Source organism: Solanum dulcamara, chromosome 2 (assembly GCF_947179165.1).
Source record: "Solanum dulcamara chromosome 2, daSolDulc1.2, whole genome shotgun sequence".
NCBI lineage: Eukaryota > Viridiplantae > Streptophyta > Magnoliopsida > Solanales > Solanaceae > Solanum > Solanum dulcamara.
Window position 1 is genome coordinate 483,877 of NC_077238.1, and position 25,919 is coordinate 509,795.

At 35.6% G+C, this 25,919-nt stretch overlaps 1 protein-coding gene across 5 annotated transcripts; it reads right to left on the bottom strand.

Annotated features, from left to right (window-relative positions):
- Positions 1 to 59: 59 nt before the first annotated feature.
- Positions 60 to 23,698, bottom strand: LOC129879855 (uncharacterized). 5 transcript variants are annotated; one of them, XM_055953579.1, is made up of 26 exons: positions 23,335 to 23,697; positions 23,048 to 23,160; positions 22,796 to 22,922; positions 22,428 to 22,526; positions 22,290 to 22,358; positions 22,055 to 22,189; positions 21,912 to 21,980; positions 20,869 to 20,927; positions 20,626 to 20,692; positions 17,416 to 17,580; positions 17,237 to 17,321; positions 15,645 to 15,881; positions 15,464 to 15,558; positions 15,312 to 15,354; positions 14,399 to 14,556; positions 13,038 to 13,148; positions 12,530 to 12,598; positions 12,275 to 12,418; positions 11,800 to 11,874; positions 11,545 to 11,721; positions 11,335 to 11,420; positions 7,446 to 7,500; positions 6,517 to 6,642; positions 6,269 to 6,382; positions 500 to 616; positions 60 to 405 (listed from the first exon to the last, which is right to left on the bottom strand). In XM_055953579.1, the coding sequence occupies exons 1-26, from the start codon at positions 23,449 to 23,451 to the stop codon at positions 340 to 342; spliced, it is 2,778 nt and encodes a 925-aa protein (XP_055809554.1). In that variant the 5' UTR covers positions 23,452 to 23,697; the 3' UTR covers positions 60 to 339. The 5 variants fall into 5 exon arrangements, 4 of the variants coding, with proteins under 4 accessions (XP_055809554.1, XP_055809553.1, XP_055809555.1 ...); XM_055953578.1 differs by having other exon boundaries at positions 20,533 to 20,692; positions 23,335 to 23,696; XR_008765305.1 differs by lacking the exon at positions 60 to 405 and adding an exon at positions 4,947 to 5,102 and having other exon boundaries at positions 498 to 616; positions 20,533 to 20,692; positions 23,335 to 23,698.
- Positions 23,699 to 25,919: the final 2,221 nt, after the last annotated feature.

Here is a 25,919-nt window from a genome sequence, read left to right on the forward strand (position 1 = left end):
ATAAAAAAGGAAGTCAATGGGTGCGAGTTAGCTGGAATCATACATTAAAACACACATAATTGGCAAGGACATAACAATATTTACTTTTGATTAGAAAACTTTGGAAATATTTATTCTTACTCTACGTATGACTCGGTTTTGTTGAGCAGTCGCAAATTAGTATTTACAGAGATGGAGCCACAAATCATACATTTAAAGGGCATTAAATCGGAAATCAGTTAGAAGAAGATCAGTCACCCAATAAAAATGTGACGATCATAAAAAGCTATGACATTGTTCTTTATCAATGCCTGTGGTTAATGTTCAAATGAGCCAATCACTGATGGTCAAGAACCTTTACTATTGCCTCTTCCTCTGATAGAGTGAATAACCAACAAAAGCAGACATAAAAAATGTCCATAGAACCTGTGATTACATGATGGAATTTAAGTCAGAACTATAAGTTTTACAGGGAGGGAGGGAGGGGGCAGTCAAGAAAACAAGATGGGAAAAAGAATACCGTATTAATCATTTGCCATCGTTCAAGCCTTTTAACTCTTGACTGCATGTCTTCAATTACACCATCCAATGGTGAAATCTCTCTACTGGGCGAGGACTCTGAAGATGAACTGCTTCCCTGTTTGCAATACACAAAACACTAATCAATAAGAAACTGACTAATCATTAAACTTGATTTCCTGCAGTAAGCTCAACCTAGATGTTATAACCGCGTAGAAACATACCACAACATCGAAGTAGTATGTGAGTGAGCTCAATCTACATACTATAAACTATAGAACCATACCATAATGTCAAACTAGTAGATGAGGGAAATACATGGCGTATCACATGAAGGCGTATATGATTCATGAATTAATGGGAAGCACGTGAAAAAGCTTCTTTACTGGAATCGTCAGGCTGTCTTCCATATGGCTTTTGTTGTTAAAACTCGGTACTCCTTCAGCAATTCCCTTGTGTGTTTGGTATGACGGAAAAAATTTCTCCAGAAGATGACTTATATTCTGGAAAATATTTTTGGCTGTTTGGTTGGACAGTTGAAAACATTTCCAAAGAAAATTTTATCAAAGACAACGATAATTTAGCAAATCGGATAATGTCTTGATGAAAACTTAGACTATTAAGGATTGATAACAATGTATAATATTGTAGGAGCAGTGATACAAAATTAGAAGTTGAAATAGTTGGGAAGGAAAATGGCTTCTGCACAAAGGGAAGTCAATTTTCCATTTGTTGGAATGTTTTTCAGTAACACATAACATACTTTTAAAATTCCTTTTATCTTTTGGGGCAAGGTTTTTCTTTTTCCACGATGAAGAGGGGAAAAGGGAGGACAAGAATATCGAAATTGGAAAGACTTCATAAGGAATATCGAATCTGAAAAGGTAACTTTCTAGAGTTGTTTTGTGTCAACCCCATATCGGTCGGTGTTTGTGTTTGTGTAGCACTGTACCATGTTTCCGGTGACTACTTTCTTATATCTAATTTGTGTAGTACTGTGCCATCTTTTTAGTGACTACTTTTTTCATATTTAATTTGTGTAGCACTGTGCCATCTTTCTGGTGACTACTATCTCATATCTAATTTTTGTAGCACCATGCATCTCTCCGGACAACTTCGCATATTTAATTTGTGTAGTACTAATTTTTCCGAACTACTTTCACATTCTGAGTTGCATAGCACCTTGTGTCTTTTCAGTCTCCTCAGATTTGATCTGCGTAGGGTCGTGCCATCATTCTGACCCTACCTATATAATTTTATTTCTCAGATTGTGACTACTTTCAGCCATCAAATCTAATAATCCAGCGCATGAGCATGTTCCGGCCAGTTTTATGGTGACTTTCTTGTCTAAGATCTACTTATCTCTTGATTTCGAGATGATCCATATAATTATACCAAATCTCGAGCACTTTCCAGCGACCATTGCATTGTTTTCGACAGATCTGAGTTTTTCTGCAGCATTTTCTTTTTGTTACAGATTACTTTTGCCAAAAAAAGGATATACTCAGATATTTGGGCTGGATTAGAGTGATGTTTTCTCTCCCGTGGCTAAAATAGCATATGTCTCTGTTTTCTATCTATGGATGTCGTTCTCCATTGGCCTTTTAATCAGTTGGACATTAAAAATGTTTTTCTCCATGATGATCTCGAGGAAGAAGTTTGTATGGAGCAACCACCTAATTTTGTTACTCAAGGTGAGTGGTGGCCTCTTATGTCGATTGTGTAAGTCACTCTATGATTTGAAACAGTCTTCTCAAACTTGGTTTAGGAAGTTCAACACTGCAATTCAAGAATTTATCACTCAGTGTTTTATCGATATTATGCATCAAATAAAATATTTCATGAGAAGATCAAGCACATTGAGATTGACTGACATTATGCATCAAATCCAGTATTCCATGAGAAGACTAAGCACATTGAAATTGACTGTCAATTTTGTGAAGTCGAGTGATCAACTTGCAGATATCTCACCAAACCCCTTATCGGTCCTCGTGTTAATTACATTTGTAACAAGCTAGATACATATGACTTGTATGCATTAGCTTGAGGGGGAGTGTTAGAATAGGAATAGAGATATACAATCCTACTTAGAATAGAAATAGAAATTGTAAATAGTATCCTACTTGGTAAAGAATTGTAGTGTAGTGTCTATAAATAGGGTATCTGTGTAATAATGTAGAAACACAATTTAATAATATTTTTCTCCTATATTTCTCACATGGATTAAAGCATAGCAAATTGACTTTTGATTAAACGATACTTTCTTGTTGTAACCCTCATATATCTATACAAATTTATGATAACTTTAATTTATTCAAGTTGACAGTTCCGTGCAGATTTTTTCCTTTTTTAAAAACAGTAACTTTGTATTATAGCAGGGATCAAAACAGTACTTGGGTAGTACTGAAACCATATTTACAATAGAGCTCTAGTTCCGTGCAGTTTTTCATTCATGCACTACTTTCATATCAAGTTATTAATCGCCATTAATGCTAGAAAGTGCTAATTTGCATACTAAAAGAAGTGCAGTAAGATGAAGTCCTTTTCCTTCATTTTAGTCAAGTTTTAAACTAAGAAAATATTTCCTAAATTTCAAAAAGAAAATGATAGTTTTGGTCACTCAAGGATCATATGTTTTTTGGTGCTTTTGGACCTTGAATACTTTTTCAGTGTCTCTTGCAGTAATAGAAACAATAACTGCAGCTATGCCTCAGTTCCAAACAAGTTAAGATTGATTATATGAGTCCCCAGTGATCATGCTAATCCATTTAAACGCATCTCATGCAAATATTATTAAAATAAAAATAAAAAATACTAAAAATTATTTACATTTTCTACAGGCATATAAATCTCTGGAGCGCTAAACAACTCCTAGAAAAGCATGACGTAAGGCAAATAAAGATCTCCTATATATAGATCTTATTCTTCCATTGTGCCATATCTTTCACTAAATTTGTACAGATCCCTAGAAATTGCAGGTCCTTCGACACAACTTCCTTCGAAATGATTTTATGCTGCCCCCATTTAATAACTTCACTCACCATGATTTTACATCTACATATCGGTGCATTTGGCGGTCGATGCAAGACATGACCATTTATCTCAAGTGAGCTTTCATTTTATCCTCGATATGTACTACTCGATCTTTCTCACAAATATACTCGTTTCTAATCTTGTGTGACCACATATCGCATCCACACTCTGCAACACTCATCTTGTGGATGTATTGGACCTTTGCCGTCCAACACTCACCATATAACATTGTTGGTATACATCTTTCTATGATATAACAACCTATTTTGATTCTATGCATACATCTTCATTTGTCATTCCATTCTCTTGGAACAGTAAACCTAGCTATCTGAATTGTTTATTTGGGCATCGCAATCCCGTTTAATCTCATGTTGTATTATGTTGGTTAGCTCATCCATCCAAGGTTAAGAAGTACGGGCGCAATGCTGATCTGTGGTGTAAACTCAAGGTGGTTATGGGAACCGCTTTTGTATACCCTACTACTGTTCTCAAGCTAATGACGACTCCTTCATGTCCTCTACTGAATTTAAATATGTATGAATTTCTTTTTTCCTTCAACACCCACCAAAGGACCTTTCTAGGTACTAGACATTTGGCAAAGTTTAACTCACTTGTGATTTTTTTTTCCCCCAAAGTTGATCAGAAAACAAGACATGCAGCCACATAAATGATACACCTATGGGCAATTCTCAAGTTTTTTTAGTGCATAATGTACCCTAAAGTGTACTCCCTCTGCCCTAAAAAGTGATGATATTCGAAGTACGAGGGTCAATGCACCTTATTTTGCTATTATTTGGGACATCGATTTCTTAATTTTTTCAAATTAACTTTCTCAAAAAAAAAATCAAATTAACTTGAACACCTTAGTTTGCAATTAATTGGGTCAATACACCTTATTTTGAAGTACGAGGATCAATACACATGCATAAAAGGTACTACGAAGTATGTATCACAATTTCTATAATTAAAATGCTAGAAAAAACCATATTTACTGTTGATTTCCAAAATAGTGATTGTACCATTCTATTTGGTAAAGAGGGAGTATAAGACCCAAACAATAGCATAGCAGAGAACTCCATCATACCTCAAAATAGTGAAAAAACATCAGCTATTCACAAACCAAACCAAACCAATTGAGGAATTGGCAAGTTCGTAGCATTAAGAAAGGACTGAGTTGGGGTTTTAACCCAAAAATTGAGTAAAAGGACAAATCTGGCCAAATTGTTTTAGTTGGAGGAACAAAAATGAAACAAACAATGGTCAAGGTTTAAAGCTTAAAAAAAAACCATAGTAGAAGGACCAAAAATGTTAATTTTCATATTAAAGGTAAAAGGAAAAGTTAAACCAAGAAGGAGCTTTATATAGTTTGAAGAAAAAAGAGAAATAATAAACAAAACAAAACAAGAAAATGAAACCTCATGGATAGCCTTGAAGATTTTCAAGCTTGGAGGAACACAGAACTATCAGCAGAATTTCTAGTGGAAGCCAATCTCAACAACGGTCTTCTTTAATTAAGAAAAAACAATTCCAACAACAATGTCCAGACCATCGTCCAAGTCAACAAGTGGGACCTACCATCATTAATCCAACAGCCTAATCAAGTTTTCAGATTAAAGGTTAAGTCAGATCTCGTGAGTTGTTCACAAACTCTTATATTTGTATCAAATGCTAACTTGAGCCAATTTCCATTTTAAGTTTAAGACTTCTCACATTCAAAAGATAAAAGTTGTTGAGATGAGAATGCTGAGATGGATGTGTGGGCACACCAGGAGCGACAGGATTAGAAATGAGGCTATTCGGGACAAGGTAGGGGTGGCCTCGGTGGAAGACAAGATGCGGGAAATGCGACTGAGATGGTATGGACATGTGAAGAGGAGAGACACAGATGCCCCAGTGCGGAGGTGTGAGAGTCTGGCCATGGATGGTTACAAAAGAGGTAGGGGTAGGCCGAAGAAGTATTGGGGAGAGGTGATTAGACAGGACATGGCGCAGTTACAGCTTACAGAGGACATGACCTTAGATAGGAGGGTCTGGAGGACCCACATCAGGGTAGAAGGCTAGTTCATAGTCTCGTTATTCTTCTCTATTCATAGGCGTAGTAGTGCATTACGATCTCTTGTGCTTTGACTTCTGATTTCTGTTATTTCTATTATTATTTATTGCTTTCTATGCTTTGATTACTCAATTTTACCTGTGATGCTTTCATTATTTATTTAATCGTTATTTGTTATTTGTATTTATTTATTTGTATTTCTTTGTTATCTATTCGTTATTTGTTTGTTGTTTTTCTCATAAAGCTTTTAATTTTCTATTCTTATCTAACATTTTTATGCATTTATGCTTTTACTGAGCCGAGGGTCTCCAGAAAACAGCCGTCCTACCTTGGTAGGAGTAAGGTCTGCGTACATTCTACCCTCCCCAGACCCCATGTTGTGGGATTTCACTGGGTTGTTGTTGTTGTTGTAGTGGAAGGTAACACTAACGGTATAGTTGAGCACAATATTTCTCAGCAAATGCATGAACAATGAGGAACTCAGAAACAAATGATCAAAGTAAATATTGGCCTCAACCACTTCCAGTTACTAAACCATAACAGGGAAGGGCATAGATTATCATGTAGTTAAGCAAAACCAAGCTTCAGTGCTTCTGAAGCTCCCTTCAACATTCATCTAATATCAATATATCAATCAAGAGAAACCAAAAAATTGAGGTATGCCAGCCCACCAAATAAGATTACCTGAGATTGTATATATTCCACAAGTTCTTGCAGCCTAGCTGCCTGCTGGGAATGGATACCACTTGAACTTCCCCTTAATGCAGGCAACCTTTCTAGAACTAGTTGAAGATAACTCTGTGAAGAAACTTAGAAAAGTAAGCTATCAGTTTGGACCTATCAGTTTGGACTGTTTCTCACGTAAAACAGAACATCCGCCTGATAGTAACAACAATGTCAAATCAGGAAAAAAAATAGGCGGTAGTCAAAACCTTTGTGGTATATGAACCATCTAGTTTGAGTGTTGAGCCAGTGGCTGCCACAACCTCTTTATTGATCCCTTTAATTTGTATGTAAGGACTAGGAACATCTTGTAGATGATCAACCTCTATAAGAATCTGCAAAGAAGAAGCCTTTACTTCCAAGAAACCAAGTTGCATATGAAAAAGTGTACCTTAATATGTAATATCAACCATACATAACACAAATAAACAAGAGACGGAAAGTGTTAAAGGGTTTAACGTTGAAACTAATTGTGCAGGAGATAGAGTGCAGCATCAGGAATCAGTCCTGAAGCACATCAGATAAAAGGTAAATCGGGTTCAACAAAATTACAGTGAAACACCTAGGAAGACTACTGAAGACCTGCAATAGCAACTATAAAACCTCATATCAGTAGTCACATAGGGATCGTGACTGTCTATTATATGCTACAGGCTATCAAGTACTCACTGATCATCCATCTACTTATTGGAAAAGCATTCAAATACATATTGAGCTTCTTTTTTTTTTGAATTGGTAACTCTGTATATTTCTATAATGATCAAGATCAAACAGTACATTGGTTGAACTTGCACCAGATTTACATATTGAGCTTTGAAACCCAGTTATGACAAAATAGTGAGGAACACCACAAAGATCTAAAGCTGAAATTGATTCAAGAAGTTCTCGAGAAGCTTATTTGCTTTGTACTCCATGATCTAAACCCAGTTATGACAAAATGTGAGTTAGCCCAAGTGTTATTACTAAGCTGGTCTTTCGTCAGTTTAAGATATAAATTGCCTCTCACATCTAGAGATAGGTGTCTTGTATTCCATGATCATTTAAGTCATCAATACATCTTCCTTTTCTCTTATTTCTCACAGAAGACAATAGACAAGTCTTTAGTAAGATAAAATAGTATCCAGAAAACTGAGAATACCTTTCCATCTTGGTAGATATAAGCTGAAGCTTCAATATACGCAACTGCTTGATACCTGAAATTAAAAGTTGTGAAGCATAAGAATTTGATTCAAAATAGACTGACTAGGAAATAACCTCCAAAAGATATAACTGTAGAGTAAGAGACAATTCACATTTGAATTAGTGTTAAGCTTACTAATACTTATGAGAAAGAATGAGATAATATGGACTATGAAGTGTTAAATGGAAGGAGGGTTAACCATCACAGTGCAGATAGATTGGACAGGTTTCTCTATTCCATGGAATTGGGAAAAACTTTTAAGAATATCATACATATCTGATCATATCCCTACTATGCTAGAATGTGGAAATTGGGATCAGAAGAGATCCTATTTCAAGTTTGAAAATTGGTGGCTCAAGTGGAAGGTTTCAATGAATTCATAGATGATGGAATTGTTTCTTGGTAGAAGGCTGCCCTGACCTATGTTGCTCAGATTCTTCAAAAATGGCATCGGGTGCGTGTTGGATCCTCCAAAAGTAGTGCATTTTTGAAGGATCCGACACGGGTGCGGCAACATTTTTGAGAAGTCCGAGCAGTACAGGCTCTGACTACAAATTATGCCTGAAGCTAAAGATGTTAGACAAAAACTTAAGAAATGGAGCAAAACAATCTTTGGGGAGCTAACTAATAAGAAAAACTGTCTTCTCAATAAGTTGGCTGATTTTGCACTGGATAACAGAGATTTGACTGAGGATGAGATGATGATAAGAGCAACAGTTCTGGTGGAGTTGAGAAGCTGTCAAAAAAATAGGAGACCAGTTGGAGGTAAAAGTTCAGGCTTCTATGGCTGAAACAATTGAGATAATAACACTAAATTTTCCCAAAGAATGGCAACAGCCATAGAAGATACAACACTATTGATAGACTGGTGGTAAGAGAGGAAGAAATCCAGGTGGCCATGATATAATTTTATAAAAAGCTCTATTCAGAATCTTTGGACCTCCTTTGAGGTTTTGAATTGCCCAAAAATCTCCCTGGAGGAATAAGAGAGGTTACAAAGGCCTTTCACCAGAAGGCAGAGGTGTTACATATTGTTAAACAGTGATGGTGATAAAGCACCTGGGTCAGATGGGTTCACTATGTGTTTTTTCAAGGCCTATTGGGAGACCCTGAAAGAAGAATTTATGCAGACTATTCAAAACTTCCATCAAAATGAATTCTTTGAGAAATCTTTGAATACTGCTTTTATAGCATTAATCCCAAAAAAATTTGGAGCAGACGAGTTGAAAGATTTCAGACCAATATGTTTGAATGGTTGAGTGTACAAAATCATATCTAACCTTATTAATGAAAAGATAAAGACTCTTATGCAAAGATTGGTGGATGAGCACCAAATGGCATTCTTGGATGCAGTTTTATTGTCTAATGAATTGGTGGACTATAGGGTGAAGTAGAATACATGAGAAATTCTCTATAAACTTGACATTGTGAAGGCATATGACCATGTCGACTGGGCATTCCTTCTTAAAATACTGAGACACATGGGTTTTGGCAACAAGTGGGTCAACTAGAATAAATTCTGCATATCCAGTGTGAAATTTTCCCTCATCATTAATGGAAGCACAGAAAGTTTCTTTCAATCCCAGAGAGGCCCGAGGCAAGGGGATCCTATGTCACCTTTTCTATTCATTTTAGTCATGGGAGAGTTTTGAACTACATGATCAGGAAAGTAAATGCAAATGAATTTATGAAAGGTTTCGGGGCAGGCACAAACAGGGCAATGCTAGGGAGGTTATACATCTATTGTATGCAGATGATAACCTATTGTATGCAGATGACTCCCTAGTTTTTTGTGAAGTAGAAGTGATACAAACAAGGCATTTTAGGGCAATCCTAACCATATCTGAAGGCATCTCTGGACTACATGTTAACGGGCATAAAGCTTCCTTTACTCAGTTAATCAAGTTGATGATATGCAAAGCTTAGCTGAGAATCTAGGATGCCAAGTAGACTCCCTTCCAACAAAAAACCTTGGCATACCACTGGGTGCAAAGAACAAGGAGATAGAAATTTGGAGTGAACTGAAGTGCTGGAAAGATGTGAAAAGAAGCTGGCAAAGTGGGAGAGTCAATACTTATCCCGGGGGGTAGACTGATACTCATAAAATCAGTGATGGATGCCCTTCCCACATATATGATGAGTTTGCTCCCTATACCAAAAAGCTCTGAAAAGAAGTTTAATCAACTGAGGAGGACTTTCCTCTGGCAAGGGAACAAGGAGAAGAAAGGTTACAATCTAGTAAAGTGTGATGTGTTAACCCTTAGCAAAAACCAAGCAGGCTTGGGCTTAAAGAAACTGAGTCTATAAAATACTAGTCTATTGCAGAAGTGGTTATGGAGATTTTGCAATGAAGATATGGCCCTATAGAGGAGAGTCACTCCACAAAAGTAAGAGCTTCTGAATCACTGGACCATTGAGGAGTTACTGGAACTTTTGGTTGCAGTGTGTGGGAAACCATCAGAAGAATGTGGCCCCTTTTCAATACCAACATGTCCATCAAAGTTGGAGATGGTTTGAAGACAAACTTCTGGAATGAACAATGGATAAGAGCAGATACGCTGAGAGTTCTCTTCCCAGATCTATACATCATAAGCCTACAAGAAAACGCCAGTCTCTCAGATGTGGGATCCTCAAGGATGGAACCTAATTTTAGGTTGGTAGAGTAGAAAGTTTGCTTCAGGTACTGAATGCTTTCTCAAGTATTTCCATGGGCCCTGACAAGCCAATTTGGAATCTGCAGAGCAACGGAGTGTTCACAGTACAATCTTGCTACCGGAAAATGAATAACAACCGGTCACTGACAGTAGTTTGGCTTTGGAAGTTAATTTGGAAAGTCAAATTTCCACACAAAGTCTCATGTTTCACATGGCTGGTGATCAGACGAGCCTGTTTAACCCATGAAGTGTTACAAAGAAGAGGTGTACAAATTTGCTCGAGGTGTTTTCTGTATGGCCTTAGAGGCAGAGGTCAATGTTCATTTATTATTGCACTGCAAAACAACTGTAAATCTGTGGAACATGCTCTTGTGTATACTAGGGTGAGTTGGGTAATGCCCAAGACTACTTTTGAATAGCTAAACAGCTGGAAAGGAATTGGAACACGAGGGGCTAAGGAAGACTGGTAGAAGATTATCACAACATGCATTTGGTGGACATTATGCAAGATAAGAAATGCAAGATGCTTTTGAAGAAAAGAGCAGCAACATCCAGAAGATCAAGATGAAATGTCTTTGCTACTTTATTTTTGGTGTATACACGATATGGTGGGGGAAATAGAAGCTTTAGTTGATTTCATAGGGCAACTGTAATGTTTTTATTTTTTTGAAGATACTCACTGTGGGTTGTAAGATCCCATCTCATCAGTTCGAATGATAAGTTTTTTGTGTGTATACATAGTTACCTTTATCTCAAAAAATGAAGTGTTAACTGGAAGAAAAAGGGTATAAGGAGCGGATTGCAGAGACATTCAGTATTTCCTAGGGTCATTTTGAGAAAATTGAGCCTGGGTTTGTTATCCTTTTGGCAATCTGTATCTTGTTCCTTTTTTCTGGCTTTCTCCATGCAATTTTGAGGGCTTATCCAGTAAGTAGGTTGCATCAGATTGCGTCCTATTTCTGAGAAGAAGTATTTTATTTACTCATCACCATAAGAGGAAAAAACAAGTACAATAAGGCTAGGCCCAACTATTGGTGAGAAAAAGATAGATTAATGCCCTGAACTATTGATACAACAAAAGTGTACACGTTATCTGCCAAAAGCAAATGAAATTATGGAACATGGAAATGAAGGTGCATGAGCAAGAAATGGCCCAATAAAAACTAGCTTCCATAGTCAAATATTCCACATACCCAAGATTAAGGAGTCCCGCAACAGTACTAATGCTGATATCGAAGTCCACTTTCGGCTGAATAATATAGTTTCCTTCTCTTATAGGCTTCATATGTAGCAGTAGAAAACATAAGCCGGTATGTTCAAACATTTGCACATAATTTTCAGAAAAAGAAACTGTACAGGATGTCCTTTGATAAATACATTTGTATGCATTTCAAACCACACACCTCGCGTATTAGCAATGCGAACCTTCCTTCACATATTCTGACTCTAATGGAATCACTCTCTGTTAATTGGCCATTGGCGGGTATCCCAGGAAGCCGCAAGTATATATCAATAAAATTCTGGACGGAACTACATATCTTGGTAGGATCAAGAATTCTCAAAATGTCTTGGTATGCCACCTGTGAACAGTTTGCTAGTCAAAGCAACAAAGGAAATTATTCTAGGTCCTTACTAGTAGCAGAAAGGAAGCAACAAACCTGTTTATTGCTTTTCAGCACAAACAATGAACTTTCAGGGGAGAGCACAGGATCAAAATCATTCCTGATTTTTAGCTGCAGAACAGTAAAGGCAAAGCACCATGAATATTGCTAGCAATTTACTAAATAACAATAATCGGATTTCTATTGCCATTTTATATTAAAAGCCACTTTAATTTACATGATATTGTATAAAACTTATCTCATGCACTGTTACTTATTACAAAGTATAAAGTCATACATAATGTACCCAAAAAAATGAAGTAATTACATAAACCTCCACATTGTAGCCATGCAAAATTAACATTATTGAGAGTTGATGAGAAAAGAACAATTACTCAAATTTCTAGTAGCAAATTCTTCTTGATTTGGATGATCATTAAATTCCAAAGCCCAATTTATTGCCAAATTTAACTATCTAGTGAATGCTATGTAGGAAATGTGAAAAGTAAACATATTTCCAGAATAGACTAACATGTGCATGAACAAGATGTGGCTCAATGTACTGTTGGAACATTGGAAACACTGTTGTCATAATTTCATTTTGGGACATAAAGCAGCCAACTCTACTTTTGTCTCTTTGAACTCGAGAAAGAAGATGTGAATGAACACCTCCAACCTGTTCCAAAACAGGCAATAAGATCATTGGTGATAAATTTCTTAGCTGACTGCTTTTAAAAGAAAAGTGAAACAAATTCAGTATTATCATGTATAACATCATCATACTTACAACAGCAATCCACAAATCCAGTGATTTTCTGATGTCGGGGTGCAAAGCGTAAACACCTTCAAAGATGACCTAGCCAAATTAAGCAGACCTTACTCAGCTTGCCTAATTACTTTTTTTGGAGAAAGGTAATGTTGTATTCATCAGCATTAAAGACATGCTGGAGACCTCCAAAAATTGGTTTCAACACAAAAACAAGAAGAAAAACCTAGCTTTCCTAATTACTATAGAAGGTTAAACAGCAAAAGCCAATAGCTAAACCCACAATAAACTTCACAACTTTTTAAAGGAAATCAATTTTACTTACCTGATTTGACCTATACCCTCTATTTTTTTTATTTAGATCATACAAAAACTTACTCAGTAAAAGTAAGAAAAATCCACACTTATCACCACTCCTCATTCTTTTTTTCATGTCTTGTTCTCTTTTCTTTCTTCTACTCTTCTTTTTTTTTCTTTTTCTTTTTTTTTTTGGGGGGGGGAGGGGAGGGGGGGTTGCTACACATCATACCACTCCACATTCTTCAGAAACTTCAACCTCCTTGAAGCCACTACGAGCACCTGTTTCAAGGTCAAAGATAGGTACTTTCGTTCTTCGGCAATTTTTGATGTCACCGATATTCTACAAATGACAAAAACAAATTCAGGAACTGAGAAGCATGGCCAGGGAAGGAAAGCATACAGTACTATCACAAGCTATGCCAAATACAAGTAGTACAAAATTATTACTCAAAAAGTAAGACTTCCAAAAAATTTCACTCGGGTCTTTTTAGAAAGTAATATGTTCTCGGCCTTTTGACTAAGATCAAGTGTAGTCTCTGCTCTTATCATTTCTTTTAAATAACTTTCAATGTAAGTAGAACGTGCAATGGATACTATATAGTGAACAACAAATTACAAGCTTCCTGAAAAGACAGGACAATCTCAGTGCAGAAGAGAGTAGCTTTCCGCTCTTCTATACATGGACTACAATTTGGCCTTAGGTATTGGATCTATCACAAGACAACCAAATAAGAGTCTTAACAACTTCACTGTACCAAATAAAAGCTCTCATACACTGGAGAAAAAGGTTTGTACTAAGACAACTAACTAATCCCAATACCCTAACAAATCCCCCGTAAAAGCATATAGAAGATTCAAATGTTCATCCATTCTATTCAGTGACGTATGGAAAAGAGGAAAGACATGTTATATAAGTGATAACCAGCAAAAGCAATGTAAGAGTCGATAAGAAAGTTGAAGTTCCCAACCCAATGATCACCAATAAAAAGCTAAGTGAAGCACCATAAACTATTTCTACCAATATAGGGATCAACTTAATGGCACATGAAAGCATTAATTTATTGTTTACTTCTATAACAACTTTAATAAAATTTATTAAGCAGTCATGAAAAATCCTCAAGGATTTTCTCATAGTACTTATCCAACAATTTGGAGATTACTGTTTTGAGTCTTTCAGTCAGCACCTTATAGATTATCTTATAAACAGAACAAATCAGGCTAATAGGCCTGAAATCTCTCAACTCTCTGCTCATTTATCCATGGAATAAGAGCTATATACGATGCCCAGACCTCTTCCTCTTCAAAGGATCTTCTTAGTCATTGCTTCTCTTCCTCATTTACGCATACATTCCACAAAGTTTAACTCTGGCCTACATCCACATGATATTTCCCAAAGCAAAACCCTAAGACTTGAATTTCTTAATAACGCAATTTATTGATCTATTTGGAAACTCGGTAGGGAAAAAAGAAAAGAAAAAAGGACTCTGTTGGTAACCTTATTCACCTTCCATCTTCATTCAAAGTAACAAACGGAGCTGCAATTTCAAGAAGAGATTACAGAGCAGAAGAGAAGAAAGGATGATATTGTACCTTTGACAGCAAACTGAGATCAAGCGAGCTAAAATCATCATACTTGAAGTTCTTTACATGTTCAGACTTGTAATAGCTTTCAAGGGAAACAACTTCACAGCCAACAATATTTGCCATCTTACGAGCCAAACTTGTTTTCCCAGATCCACTCGGACCTCCTATAATGGCAACAAAAGCGGGGGGAAAAGGGAGGCTAAATAAGATACTACTCAATATAAAATATATTGATTTTTTTAATTTAAGATACCAGATGACAATTTTGACTGAAGATAACACTTCTCAACATTTATTCCTAACAAAGAATCCATAAGCAGTATAGCAAAAACTATATTTCCGGGGAGCCAACCAATAATAGAAATCAAATTACCATCATAGTCAAATTTCAATGTTAAATAACTGTAATTTTCATGATCAAACTAAAACATTGATATTTTTAAATTAAGGGAAAGAAGCATGTTATCCCTTTTGGGTTTCTAAAATTAGCATATCGCCTCCTTGTGGTATGGAAATTAGTTAACAGACACCTTCTGTATCGAAAACCATCAGTTGCCTCACCCTATTACATGTAAACACTGAATACATTTGTAATGCAAAAACTAAGACAAAAGCCCTAATACCCAATAGCAATTCTCTCTATTTGAGAATACAGAATAGCTTTATTCTTGTCCAATTCATTTTAATTCGCCCTTGTAAATATTTAGATAATTTGATGATGATTTATGGAAATAGAATGTGCAGTTGCAGTTTAGGTATAAGACAGGGTGGTAAAATGAAGTTCCAAAAGCTGTGTAGGGGTAAAATTTATTAGTGCAGCAGATTCTGGCTAATTAAAATCACATTTACTTCAGTTAGGATGAATTTCAGTATATTTTGGAGCGAGGGGGAGGAGAGAGAACTTTGTTGTTCATTGTACCAATTCCAACTATAACTGGAAGACCTTTGTTTTCCAGCAAAGCCTGCAAAAGAAACCAGTAATAAAACTAAATTTCTGTTTGTGAACAGAATGAGCAGATGTTCTCAGATTTAGATGAAAATGTTAAAAATGGCTAATCACATAATATGAACCTGGATTGCTTGAACAGAAAGAAGTAATCCTCTGTCTAAATCATATGAATCAGGCATGGGAGCAAGCTGCATGGCATCCCTGGAAGAAGTAGGATCTGTTGCTGTTTTATGAGCGGAATCGAAACAAATGGACAATTGATGACATGTAGGTCACAGCTTACTGCCAGTAAGACAAACATACCAATAACAAAGCCATGAGCAAGTGCTGGATCCAGAGAGACAAAACGCCATGTTGCTAACACAGGTTCCATTTTGGACTTCGTGGGGGAACGCGTCCAAGGCTGGGATAAATCTTCTAGCCGGTTAGCTGAGTTTGAACTAACACGAAGTGGCTTTGGAGCAGTGATCCTCTCTTGGTTGCTAGCTAAAACAGCATTAGGTGCATTAGACAATGGTGGTGTATTCAGACGTGGTACCCCTACGAATGCAAAATAATTTATCAGAATGCAAATATCTGCTTGTTGAAGTCACATCACCAATTATGTACAAGAGTCTCACAGTCATCCTAAAGTTAGTCAATAACCAATGAATGTTAACTTTTTCTTTGATGAAATAAGAAATTTTATATAATAGGCATCAAGAAGATGCAATGATGGTAAACTTTTGCCATGTTTAAGTTTGTGGAACCCAGGAATCATAATTAGGCAACACACATTAGCCTTATCCATGATATTCTAGCCTGTGATGATATCACGAATGATGGCTTTTTAGGATTTGCTTATACTATCCAATTGTTGTATACTATCCAATTGTTGTATACTATCCAATTTTCCTTTTTCACCATTTTCCTTGGGAGAAATATAAATTTTCTATTGCTCGATAGACCCCTGCATGCCAAGGGCACAGTAGAGAATACATGTCATCACCCCCTTCTTCCAAAGAAGAGTCATGTCATTCACATTCTCTGGTTGCAAAAGGTAGGGATTTTAAAGAAATTCCGTGTATAAAAAGAATATCAAAGAGCTCTTGATGCCACCATAAGCAAACAACAGTCAAAAGATTAGAAGTTGGCATTCCCTCACCCACCATTAATTTCCTAAGAAAATCCCTGAAAAAATGCATAGACATTGTTTGACAATTTGTCATTGCAAATAAAAGCTATGCCAAAACCCAAAAGTATGGAAGTCCTATCTATAACATAATGTTTGAAAAGATGGAAACCCAACATCTTAACCACCATAATCAAACTCAAAAATCTTTTATACATTCACAAGCACTCTGGATTCAAATTTCACTATCTTAGAGCCCGTTTAGATGAACTTATAAGTTGGTCAAACCAACTTATAAGCCCTTTTTAGCTTATTGTGGTGTTTGCCTAATGTTAACTTTAAGCCATAAAGTTCTTAAACAGCCAAAAATGAAAAATTAGGATTCCTAACCTTTTTTTTTCCAAGTGCTTAAAGCTATTTTCTTTGACCATGGAAATTACTTTTATATCCCTTATATTTTAACTAAATTCCCAAACTACCCTTTTTATTCTTTTAACCCTAAAATTCACATCATTTTCCTCATAAGCACTTTTATCCAAACACTCAACTGCTTATTTATAAAAATAACTTTCAGCACTTCAAAGTTCTAAAAGCATTTCATACATAAAAGTTACTTTTTTTAAACCCATCCAAACGGGCTCTTAGTAGATAAGACAGATTTTCTGCCAGATTCATTACTATAACTGACCAAGAGTTCAAACGATTAAATTTTGAACTGATAAATCAAGGGCTACTCTTAAAATGGAGAAACAAAACAACAATAAAACTGCATCCAAGAGATGACCTTTCCTCTCCAGAACCATCTCTAAGTATGATTTAGTAATCCAAGGTCCATTAATACCCATCCTTGATGCTTCAGCTCCAACCATCTAAAAAGACAGTAAGAAAACAAAGAAGAAGAATACAATGGGTTAGACATCCTAGAAGCAGGCACTTCAGAGAACGAGATAAAACAATACATACTTTTCGATTTATTCCCCTCAAAACTAGATATGTCTCGCCAAGTGTATCGATGGTTTCCAGTGAAAGTGATAAGTTGCCTTCAACAACCGATGTTGATGCCCTTTTGTAACTTACTACTACATTGTATCCCAAAGTCAGTAATCCACCCAGAGTCATTCGTCCAACCTACAAAAATTTCAATATAGTAAGAGTAAGAAAAATGACAGATGCTTTTAGGCAATAAACAGAAAGGATTACACTAAGAAACACTGAATGAAATATTAAGACGACTAATGAACCTAGATCATCCGATAGAGAAGGGTAATGACAGACAATTCATTTTGAAAGAGATGTATCTTGAGTTCATTAAAGTTCATTAGGATCACTCTAATGCAATAAGCAAATAAAACTACATCCTTTACCACAGTCCGCTCAACAACATATCCATGAAACAGACAGTTCAGTTCTGCAGACCTTTATTTTTAATGAAATCTTTGCTGCAGTTGAATAAGTCTAATATATGATCAGTCCTTAGTTGCATTTAATTGCAAGTGGTGACTAACCTTTCCTTAGGCCAAAAGTTAGAAAAGGTTCCTCCTCGAGCTATTGCAAATATTTAAAAGCCACATAAAAGGAAAATGGTTGTGTAACCAATTGGAAGTCGACAAATTAACCAATACACTCCTGCAAGCAAACTCATGTTCTAATCTGGGTTTTTTTTATCAAGTAAAAAATATATTTATTTACACTGGAAAATAAAACTCCATATACAAGATCTATACAAAAAAGAGAACCTACAAAACTAAGTGGTTCTCTACACAAGACATCCTTCGATATAAAAAATACCTCATGGGTGCACCAAAAAGAAATTAAGGATGAAGGTTATTCTTAAAATGTACAAAGATAACTCATTTCCATCAAAAGCTCTCATATTTCGCTCTCCGAAACACTCACATAAGAGCTAAAGGAGCAATATCCCATGCCATGTATCTTCTTTTCTGCCTTCTAAAGACTCAACTGAATAAAGCATCCTTCAACGTTCCCAGAGTGGTCCATGATAATCTTCCCTCCGCTTCCTTTTTCCCTACATGACTGGCTCACCCCATTGACCTCCACTGACTCTATAAAGTTCCTCTTTATTTGCTACTGCCACCCTGTGAAATTTCTTTTGTATTAGAGTCCCCCTCCTTCAACCATAATGTTCTCGATTTTTGCCTCCAACTAACCTCTTAGGGCCAAAGCCAAATCAGCTAACCCGCTTTTCAAACCTTTTTTCCTCTCTTTCTCCCTCTCTTCTAATTCCCTCCCCACTTCTAACCTTATCAAAATGAGAACCCAACTATGCTGCAGACGCTACTTATATGGAAAGGAAGCTGAGACAATCAATCATCATGTTTTGCACTATGACATGACAAATTAGATATGGAACAACAACAACAAACCCAGTGTAATGCTACAAGGCGGAAAGAAATGGATCAAAGATGTTCTGAAGATAAATGTTGTTCTATTCAGACACTGGAGATAAATTGCCTAGTTCTTTTTTACTTTTGGTGTAAGCCAAAGCACCTAGAAGATCCACACTCATCCCGAGATTATTTTAGATGTTCTAGAATCCTTGTGAGACTAAAGAGGTTTAGGAAACTTTCTCGTACTCTACATTGTAATCATGGATAGTACCTTGGATTTTGGGCAGTGGATATATATACACACCAAAATTGTTACCAGCTCAACAAAAAAGTTGTCAGAATTTAGAATCTCAAAAATTAGACGTCTCTCATAGTTTAAAGTTCCCTTATTTATGTAGTCTAAAGTTTCCTTATCTTGTGAAGCTAAACTCCTATACAAGGAGCCTTCTTGTATTGTACAATTCAATTCAACAAGAGTTTTCTTACCTAGTGGAATAATCGAGATGTGTGCAAGCTGGCCTGGACACCGACATTGTTAAAGAAATAATCAACAACAATTTTATCTCTTAATTTTCTCTTTTCATAGGTAAACAAATAATCCGTAACAGCAACCAAAAATATCAACAGGGGCATACAATACATATTTACAGGGAAGCAAACAAGGAGCTCAAAAATGAAAGATAAAAGAAGCAAAAATGTGCCATATAAATCAAAATGAATATTGTAGGATGATACTCATAATGAATGTACAGTCATAAAAGATTAGATGATCATTGCATTAGACTAAAGGTACATGTAGCACAATTAGAGGATAAAACTAGAGGTCACCTGAGATAGAGGGTGTTTGGATTGGCTTTTTTAAAAATAGTTTATAAGCTAAAAACTAAAAGTCATAAGTTGGGAATACACAACTTTTAGCTTTTAGCTTATTTATGTACTTTTTGGCCTAAAAGTAAAAGCACTTTTTATCTTGCCCAAACACAACAAAAATTAGAAAAAGAGCTAAAAAGCCAAAAGCACTAAAAATAAGTCAATACAAACACCCTCATAATTTGATCTAAATAAGAACTTCATATGCAATGGTCAATAGGTGTGTGATTTTATGATGATTGACCGTGGTGAATATTGATGAAGTAAACCTAAAAGCACATGGGGAATTTCCGCCAGGGATTTTGTATAATGTGTGTGACATGTGGGTTAGCCGCACACCGAAGTTCGAACCTTGTGGCAGACAAAAGTCAAGTATTTAAGTGAAGAATGGTAGAGAGGCTGACCCATTATCCTCTGAGTTTCGAACCACTGGCCTCAGGTATTTCTCGATTATCAAAAAGATCATGTAGAGAATCTGAAAAGGCCTAAACTCTCTCAAAATCAAGGTGGACTAAGCTCAGATAAAACCAACAATTTTGAGTAAGGCTTGTTCTTTTTACACTTACACTAGGTCTGGTGTTTTCTATAAGTCTCTTTATCCAAAATAAGGATCTTTTTATTTTAAATAGACTTATATATTTGTGTAAGTATAAGTGTGAGATTTAGAGAACGTCTAACTTTAAGAGAACCCATCAAAAAAACTCAGGTTTTCTTAAAAAACAAATTGTTTAGTATTGGAATTTAAAAAATGGATCTAGATAGTCATAGAATACAGCGCATATAGATGATTTGTATAACTAATCTTAACTAGTTTAAAATTGAGGCATAGATCATTAATTAAATATCAGAATAAACCACTTACCTCAAATTCAGCTTTGGGACGAATGATGAAATTTTTGTCAACTATCCGTTGATCACCCAGAGAAAGATAGTATCTGATACCTGACTGCCGTACCTTAATCCAATCATTAATGCGTGCTTCTTCACTGGCAGATGGAGGTCTTAGGTACATCTCAATAAAACTATGAATAAAGTTCCAGAAGTCAGATGTGACTATCATTACAAAGAAAAGTACAAGCACAATGGAGGAAATAGTTCATATGACAAAAAATACAAGCACAATGGAGGAAATAGTTCATATAATTTGTTATGGCAATAATGCAGCAGTGCTAGGAAGAACCTAGAGTTTAGAACTCACTTGTCCACTTGTGCTTCCTTTCCATGAAATACATGAGATGCATGCTCACCTTCAATTTGCTGCACTAAGGGAATTTAATCAGAGCCAGATTTATGTTTCTTATACAAAAAACGCAGCCAGTATATAAAGGTAGAGTACTTAAGGAACTATGAAAAGTTCAAACAACTTAAACAAGAATCTTTTTTGGATTACACCATCAAACAAGTATACACGTCTTCATATTAAAATACAGGTCCAAAAATGAATGATTCTAAGCAGCATACCCTTCATTTTGTAGTAGTAGTCTCCCAAACTGGAGGTCTATTATACAAACAAAACACTGCATCCTGAATTATCAGTTTAATCCCCTAAGGTGGATAGGTTATTTACATTTAATGAGTGACCAACTGGTGTCACTAAAAGTTTTTTGAAACTTTTTTTTTTTAAACTGGTGTTGTCAATAAAAGTTCTAAAAGGTCATATGTAGCAAAAAAGCTATTCATAGGGTCATTCGTTCTAAATTCTACATGAAGAACATAGGCCAGATGACAATACGGGAAGACAGGATGTAAAGAAGCCTATTAACTGAACACATATCTTTGAATGACCAAATGTATAATCCGCACATAAGACCTTGTGCACATCCAAGGTAAAAAGCACAAATCAGCTACAGAAAAAGTATTATCATTGGAGAGGGGGTAAATTACCATTCAACACCATCAACAAATGCTTAACAAGATTTGCAATTTTATCAGGGCCAGCAACACTACAACAACAGCATGCCCAGTGTGATCCTACAAGTGGGGTCCGGGAAGGGTGGGACGTATGCATACCTTACCCCTACCTTTGTGGGGTAGAGAGGTTGTTTCCGATAAGACCCTCGGCTCAAGAAAAATGTTTTACAGAGCCAGCAGCACTGAGGAAACAAAATGTCAACGATCATGTCAACATGACATTACATATTCAGGTAGTGTGGACTAGACAATCTCTCTCATGAAAGTAAGAGCTCATACCATTAAATTCCATAAAGCAACATTTAGAAATCAGAAGTGAACCTTACACACCTCACTTTTGCATTTGAGCTTGTAGATTGGCTCTCTAAACGATGACACAAAACTGTTGTTAATTCTAATCTGCATAAATACATAAGGAATCAAGAATAAGCTTTCGCAAGTAGACAAATTAGCATGGGAAACTTCAAATTTACCTGAGCATGATGAAGGTCTGGTTCAATATGCTTCCTGAACAGAGGGAAAATACTGTCGATTAGGGAATCCAGCGGGCAAGATTCTCCTATATCGTACTGAACTTTAGAAAGAAGACTGAAGTGAACACCGCCAACCTAGTGACAGGTACACAGTATACTCTATTTGTATGAGTCATATAGAAGTAGTTGCTCCATGGTTAAACAGAATGCAGCATGAAAAGATATTAGATTTTACCACAGCAACTCGTATATCTAGCAAAGATCGTAGTTTTGCGTGCAAAGCATAAGCACCATCAATTACTACCTACAGAAACAATGATCATCAAAACACAAATATAAAAAAGACTGGGAAACAAATAGTAAGCATTCTCACCACTCCTGATGAGCTACTTTTTATTGATTTGGTACCAATGCGTCTTCTCCCTTGGAAATCAAACACTGGGATAAATGTATCACGGCCACTTATCAAGTCCTGCCCAAACAGGAATTTATTTAACGTGATCAGATAAAGGACCACAACACAAATTTAAGGAGATTAAACTGTTCTAAAAGATTATTATTTTTTATGAAGTAAACTGTTTGAAATTATTAGGCCAATTGAACAATTTGTTGAGGAAATCAATATATTCCAAGGCTGTTGGGACTGAAACCTACAGACAACTGAACTTTACAAAAAAAGCTATTAAGTAAAATTCAACGTTTATAGATAAAGATGGAAAATGGGGAAAAAAAAGCCTATACCTCAAGATTGTTGACAAGAAGATCAAAGTCAATTAAATCCATATCATTCCCATCGTCCACTCCAGTGCGATAATTCTCCATTGACACAACAATACAACCAAGCACAGATGCTACTTTCTCTGCTAAGCTTCAGAAATGATTGAATTCACATGATTATTCCAAGCAAAGTAGCTAATTAGTAATGGATAAAGCTCCTCTTCAAGTCTAGCACTCTCAATGACACGCAAACAGAGGACTATCAACGAAGCTTACCTGGTTTTACCTGACCCACTTGGTCCACCAATGCCAACAGTTACAAGACCCTCTTTCTTAGAACGAAGTTCTTGAATAGATTTTACCAACAAGAAATAGCCATGATCAAAGGACTGCAACATCTCAAAAGGATAACCATTTCTATGTCATTTGATTATTCATAAGTGCAGGTGAAAAATAAATAAATTAAAAAAAAGGTTCCTCCTTTATATTCATACTTTCAAATTACAAAGAAAATATAGTAAATTGAGCAGGATCATTTAAGGGATTAATAAGAAAAATCATACCACGTGAAGAGGAAGCGATTGAAGAATGGAAGGGGAAGAAGATGAAGTAGAAGGCTGTTGTTGGTAGTAATCGCGGCCACCTTCTTGAAGTACTCGCTGCACCACATCGTCATCCATAACCACAAAAAGTAATTTGCGATTTCTTCTCTAAAAAAGGATTCAGCTTTATCGTTTTGGGGCAAATTTCAAATTGTAAAACCCTATAGATTGGGGGTTTGCTTTGTAAAGTAGGTAAGTATTGTAGAATAGAATAGATGAACATTCAAGTCTTGTATTCTATTGTATGTATTGCGTGTCCTTAGAGACACACTCTCCCGCTACGGATTTAGCATTTCAAGAAAATGGAAGGTATTGCTACTATTTTTTGCTCAAACAAAAAGTTTAATTATTAGAGTTACTTTTTAACAAAACACACAGGAACAAGTTGATTAATGTCAAAAGAGTTACAAATTAGAAATTCTAAATTTTGAAAACATGCAAATTATTCAACACTGAGAGAAGAAAAAAAAAATACAATATATGATTCTATCTAGTTGTAAAAGTAAGATAAAGGTACTTAGATTTAATTGTGTTATTCCTAACTTGATAAAACATCTAAACCATTATTCATATTCAATTGCTTCTTATTTGAAAACAGCTTCTAAAAGAAATTTAAGGTAAGAATGCATACAATAGACCCTTGTGTTTGAACCCTTTTCCCGAATTTTGCGCATAACGAAAGCTTAGTGCACCGGACTGCCCAAATTGCTTCGTACGAAATGTTATTTTAAATTAAAAAATAAAATATTTCTTAACAATTCACAAACAACTTGATAAATTTCAATATTTAGCAAAATATATAGGTTATTGATTAGGCATATGAGGTAAGATTATGCTTGATAATTTGTTAGAGGTATAAAAAAATTATTTTTCATAATTATTATCTTTCTCTTTAAAACATGTATTTAAAAAGGATATTATAGAAAATCAACAAATGGTTTGTGTTAGCATTTTTTTTTTCACAATTTGCTAGCAATTTAAGCATTAGTATCTTTGTCTTTAAAACATGTATTTAAAAGGGATATTTAAGAAAATCAACAAATGGTGTGTGTTAGCATATTTTTTTTCACAATTTGCTAGCAATTTAAGCATTAATAAAAAAAAATGGCAGGTTTTGAAAATGTGATGATCAAATTGGAAGGTGAATTAATCGAAGGATCATCAAGCCTTGAGAGTATGCTCTCACAACTAACACTCGATATGGTCTCTTACTATAGCAAGTACAATGAAGTACAAAAAATAAAGACACGAGTATTTTACGTGGAAACTCCCTTGCTCAAGGGAAGAAAAATCAAAACATGTCTCACAAGATTTTATCTAGATTCCATTATCAAACAAGGAGCAACAATGATTACAAACTCATGCAATTCCAAGGATTAAACTTTTAATCCCTTCTCCTTTACTATAATAAACTGAAATCTTCAACCACTAAGCAACAACTCTATCGTCCACTAAACTAATCCCCTCAGAATAATTTAGACTTCAACAATACTCCAGGACTAACTCTAGCTACCAACTCAGATCTCAGAGATAAGAGAAGAAACGAACAATAACTCTACTGCACCCAACATCAACTAACTCTAGTTGATACTCCTAGACAACTCTACCCAAGAGAACACCTAACAAAAATGGTGAATAGAAGCTTGACTAAAACGCAGATGATTCGATCAACTAACTCTAGTTAATCCGACTCAAGCTAAAGACTTAGACAAGCAAATGATCTACTATCCTTTATAACTTAGGAGTAGATTTACGATATAAGAGCAAAGACACAAAACTCAAAACCCAAATAAAGATGTTGCAACGCTGGATCAGGTCCCTGTTGAGTATGAGCAGTGTTCTTCCTTGCAATGCCTTTTTTTTCTGTATGGACTTGATTTGCAAAAGCTTGATGTTTTTTGTCACAGTGTTCTCTTTATAAGAGTGACTAAAAAACCTAGGAGCAATGCCATTGATCGAGGCAGTCTGCGTTGCAACACCTCTGCTGCAGTGCCACCAACTTCTGCAGTTTTACAACTGTCACTTTCAGTTTGCACAAAACGATTCTATTATGAAATCAGATTCCATACCAGATCCGAGTTTGTCAAATCATCAAAATTATAATTTAACATCAATAAAGAAGTATTGATAAGTTTTGGTTATCAAATAGAGAGGTAAGCCTAGTATTAAAACATATAATTGACTCAATTGAGACTAAATCAAGTGTTTTGCGTGTGTAAAATTCTCAAAATTGAAAAACATGAACGACACGTTGCAAATGAAAAATATGTGAAAAATAATTGACATCACTTTTGTTGTTTTTTGGAATAGAAATTGTACTATATGTTAACGTTATTATTGTTTTGCTTCCCCGGTTGATCATTTAATGTGACTTTGTATGAAATTAAAAGAAAAAAAGAGCAACGACTTCATTTTGTTTTATCGCTACTCAAGCATAAAACACATTTTTTAATTTTACAAAATATATTCAAATTTCGATAGGAAGAACTGATCATCCCATTATAAATATAAATATAATAATGCAATGGTTTATTATAAGCTTAATA

Coding starts and splice junctions, on each gene's coding strand:
- LOC129879855 (XM_055953578.1), bottom strand. CDS start 23,451: ATGGATGACGATGTGGTGCAGCGAGTACTTCAAGAAGGTGGCCGCGAT. Junction 20,928..21,911: donor AGCTCAAATGCAAAAGTGAG/GTGTGTAAGGTT, acceptor CCCTTAGTGCAG/CAAATTGAAGGTGAGCATGC. Junction 13,149..14,398: donor ATCTCAGTTTGCTGTCAAAG/GTACAATATCAT, acceptor TGTCATTTGTAG/AATATCGGTGACATCAAAAA.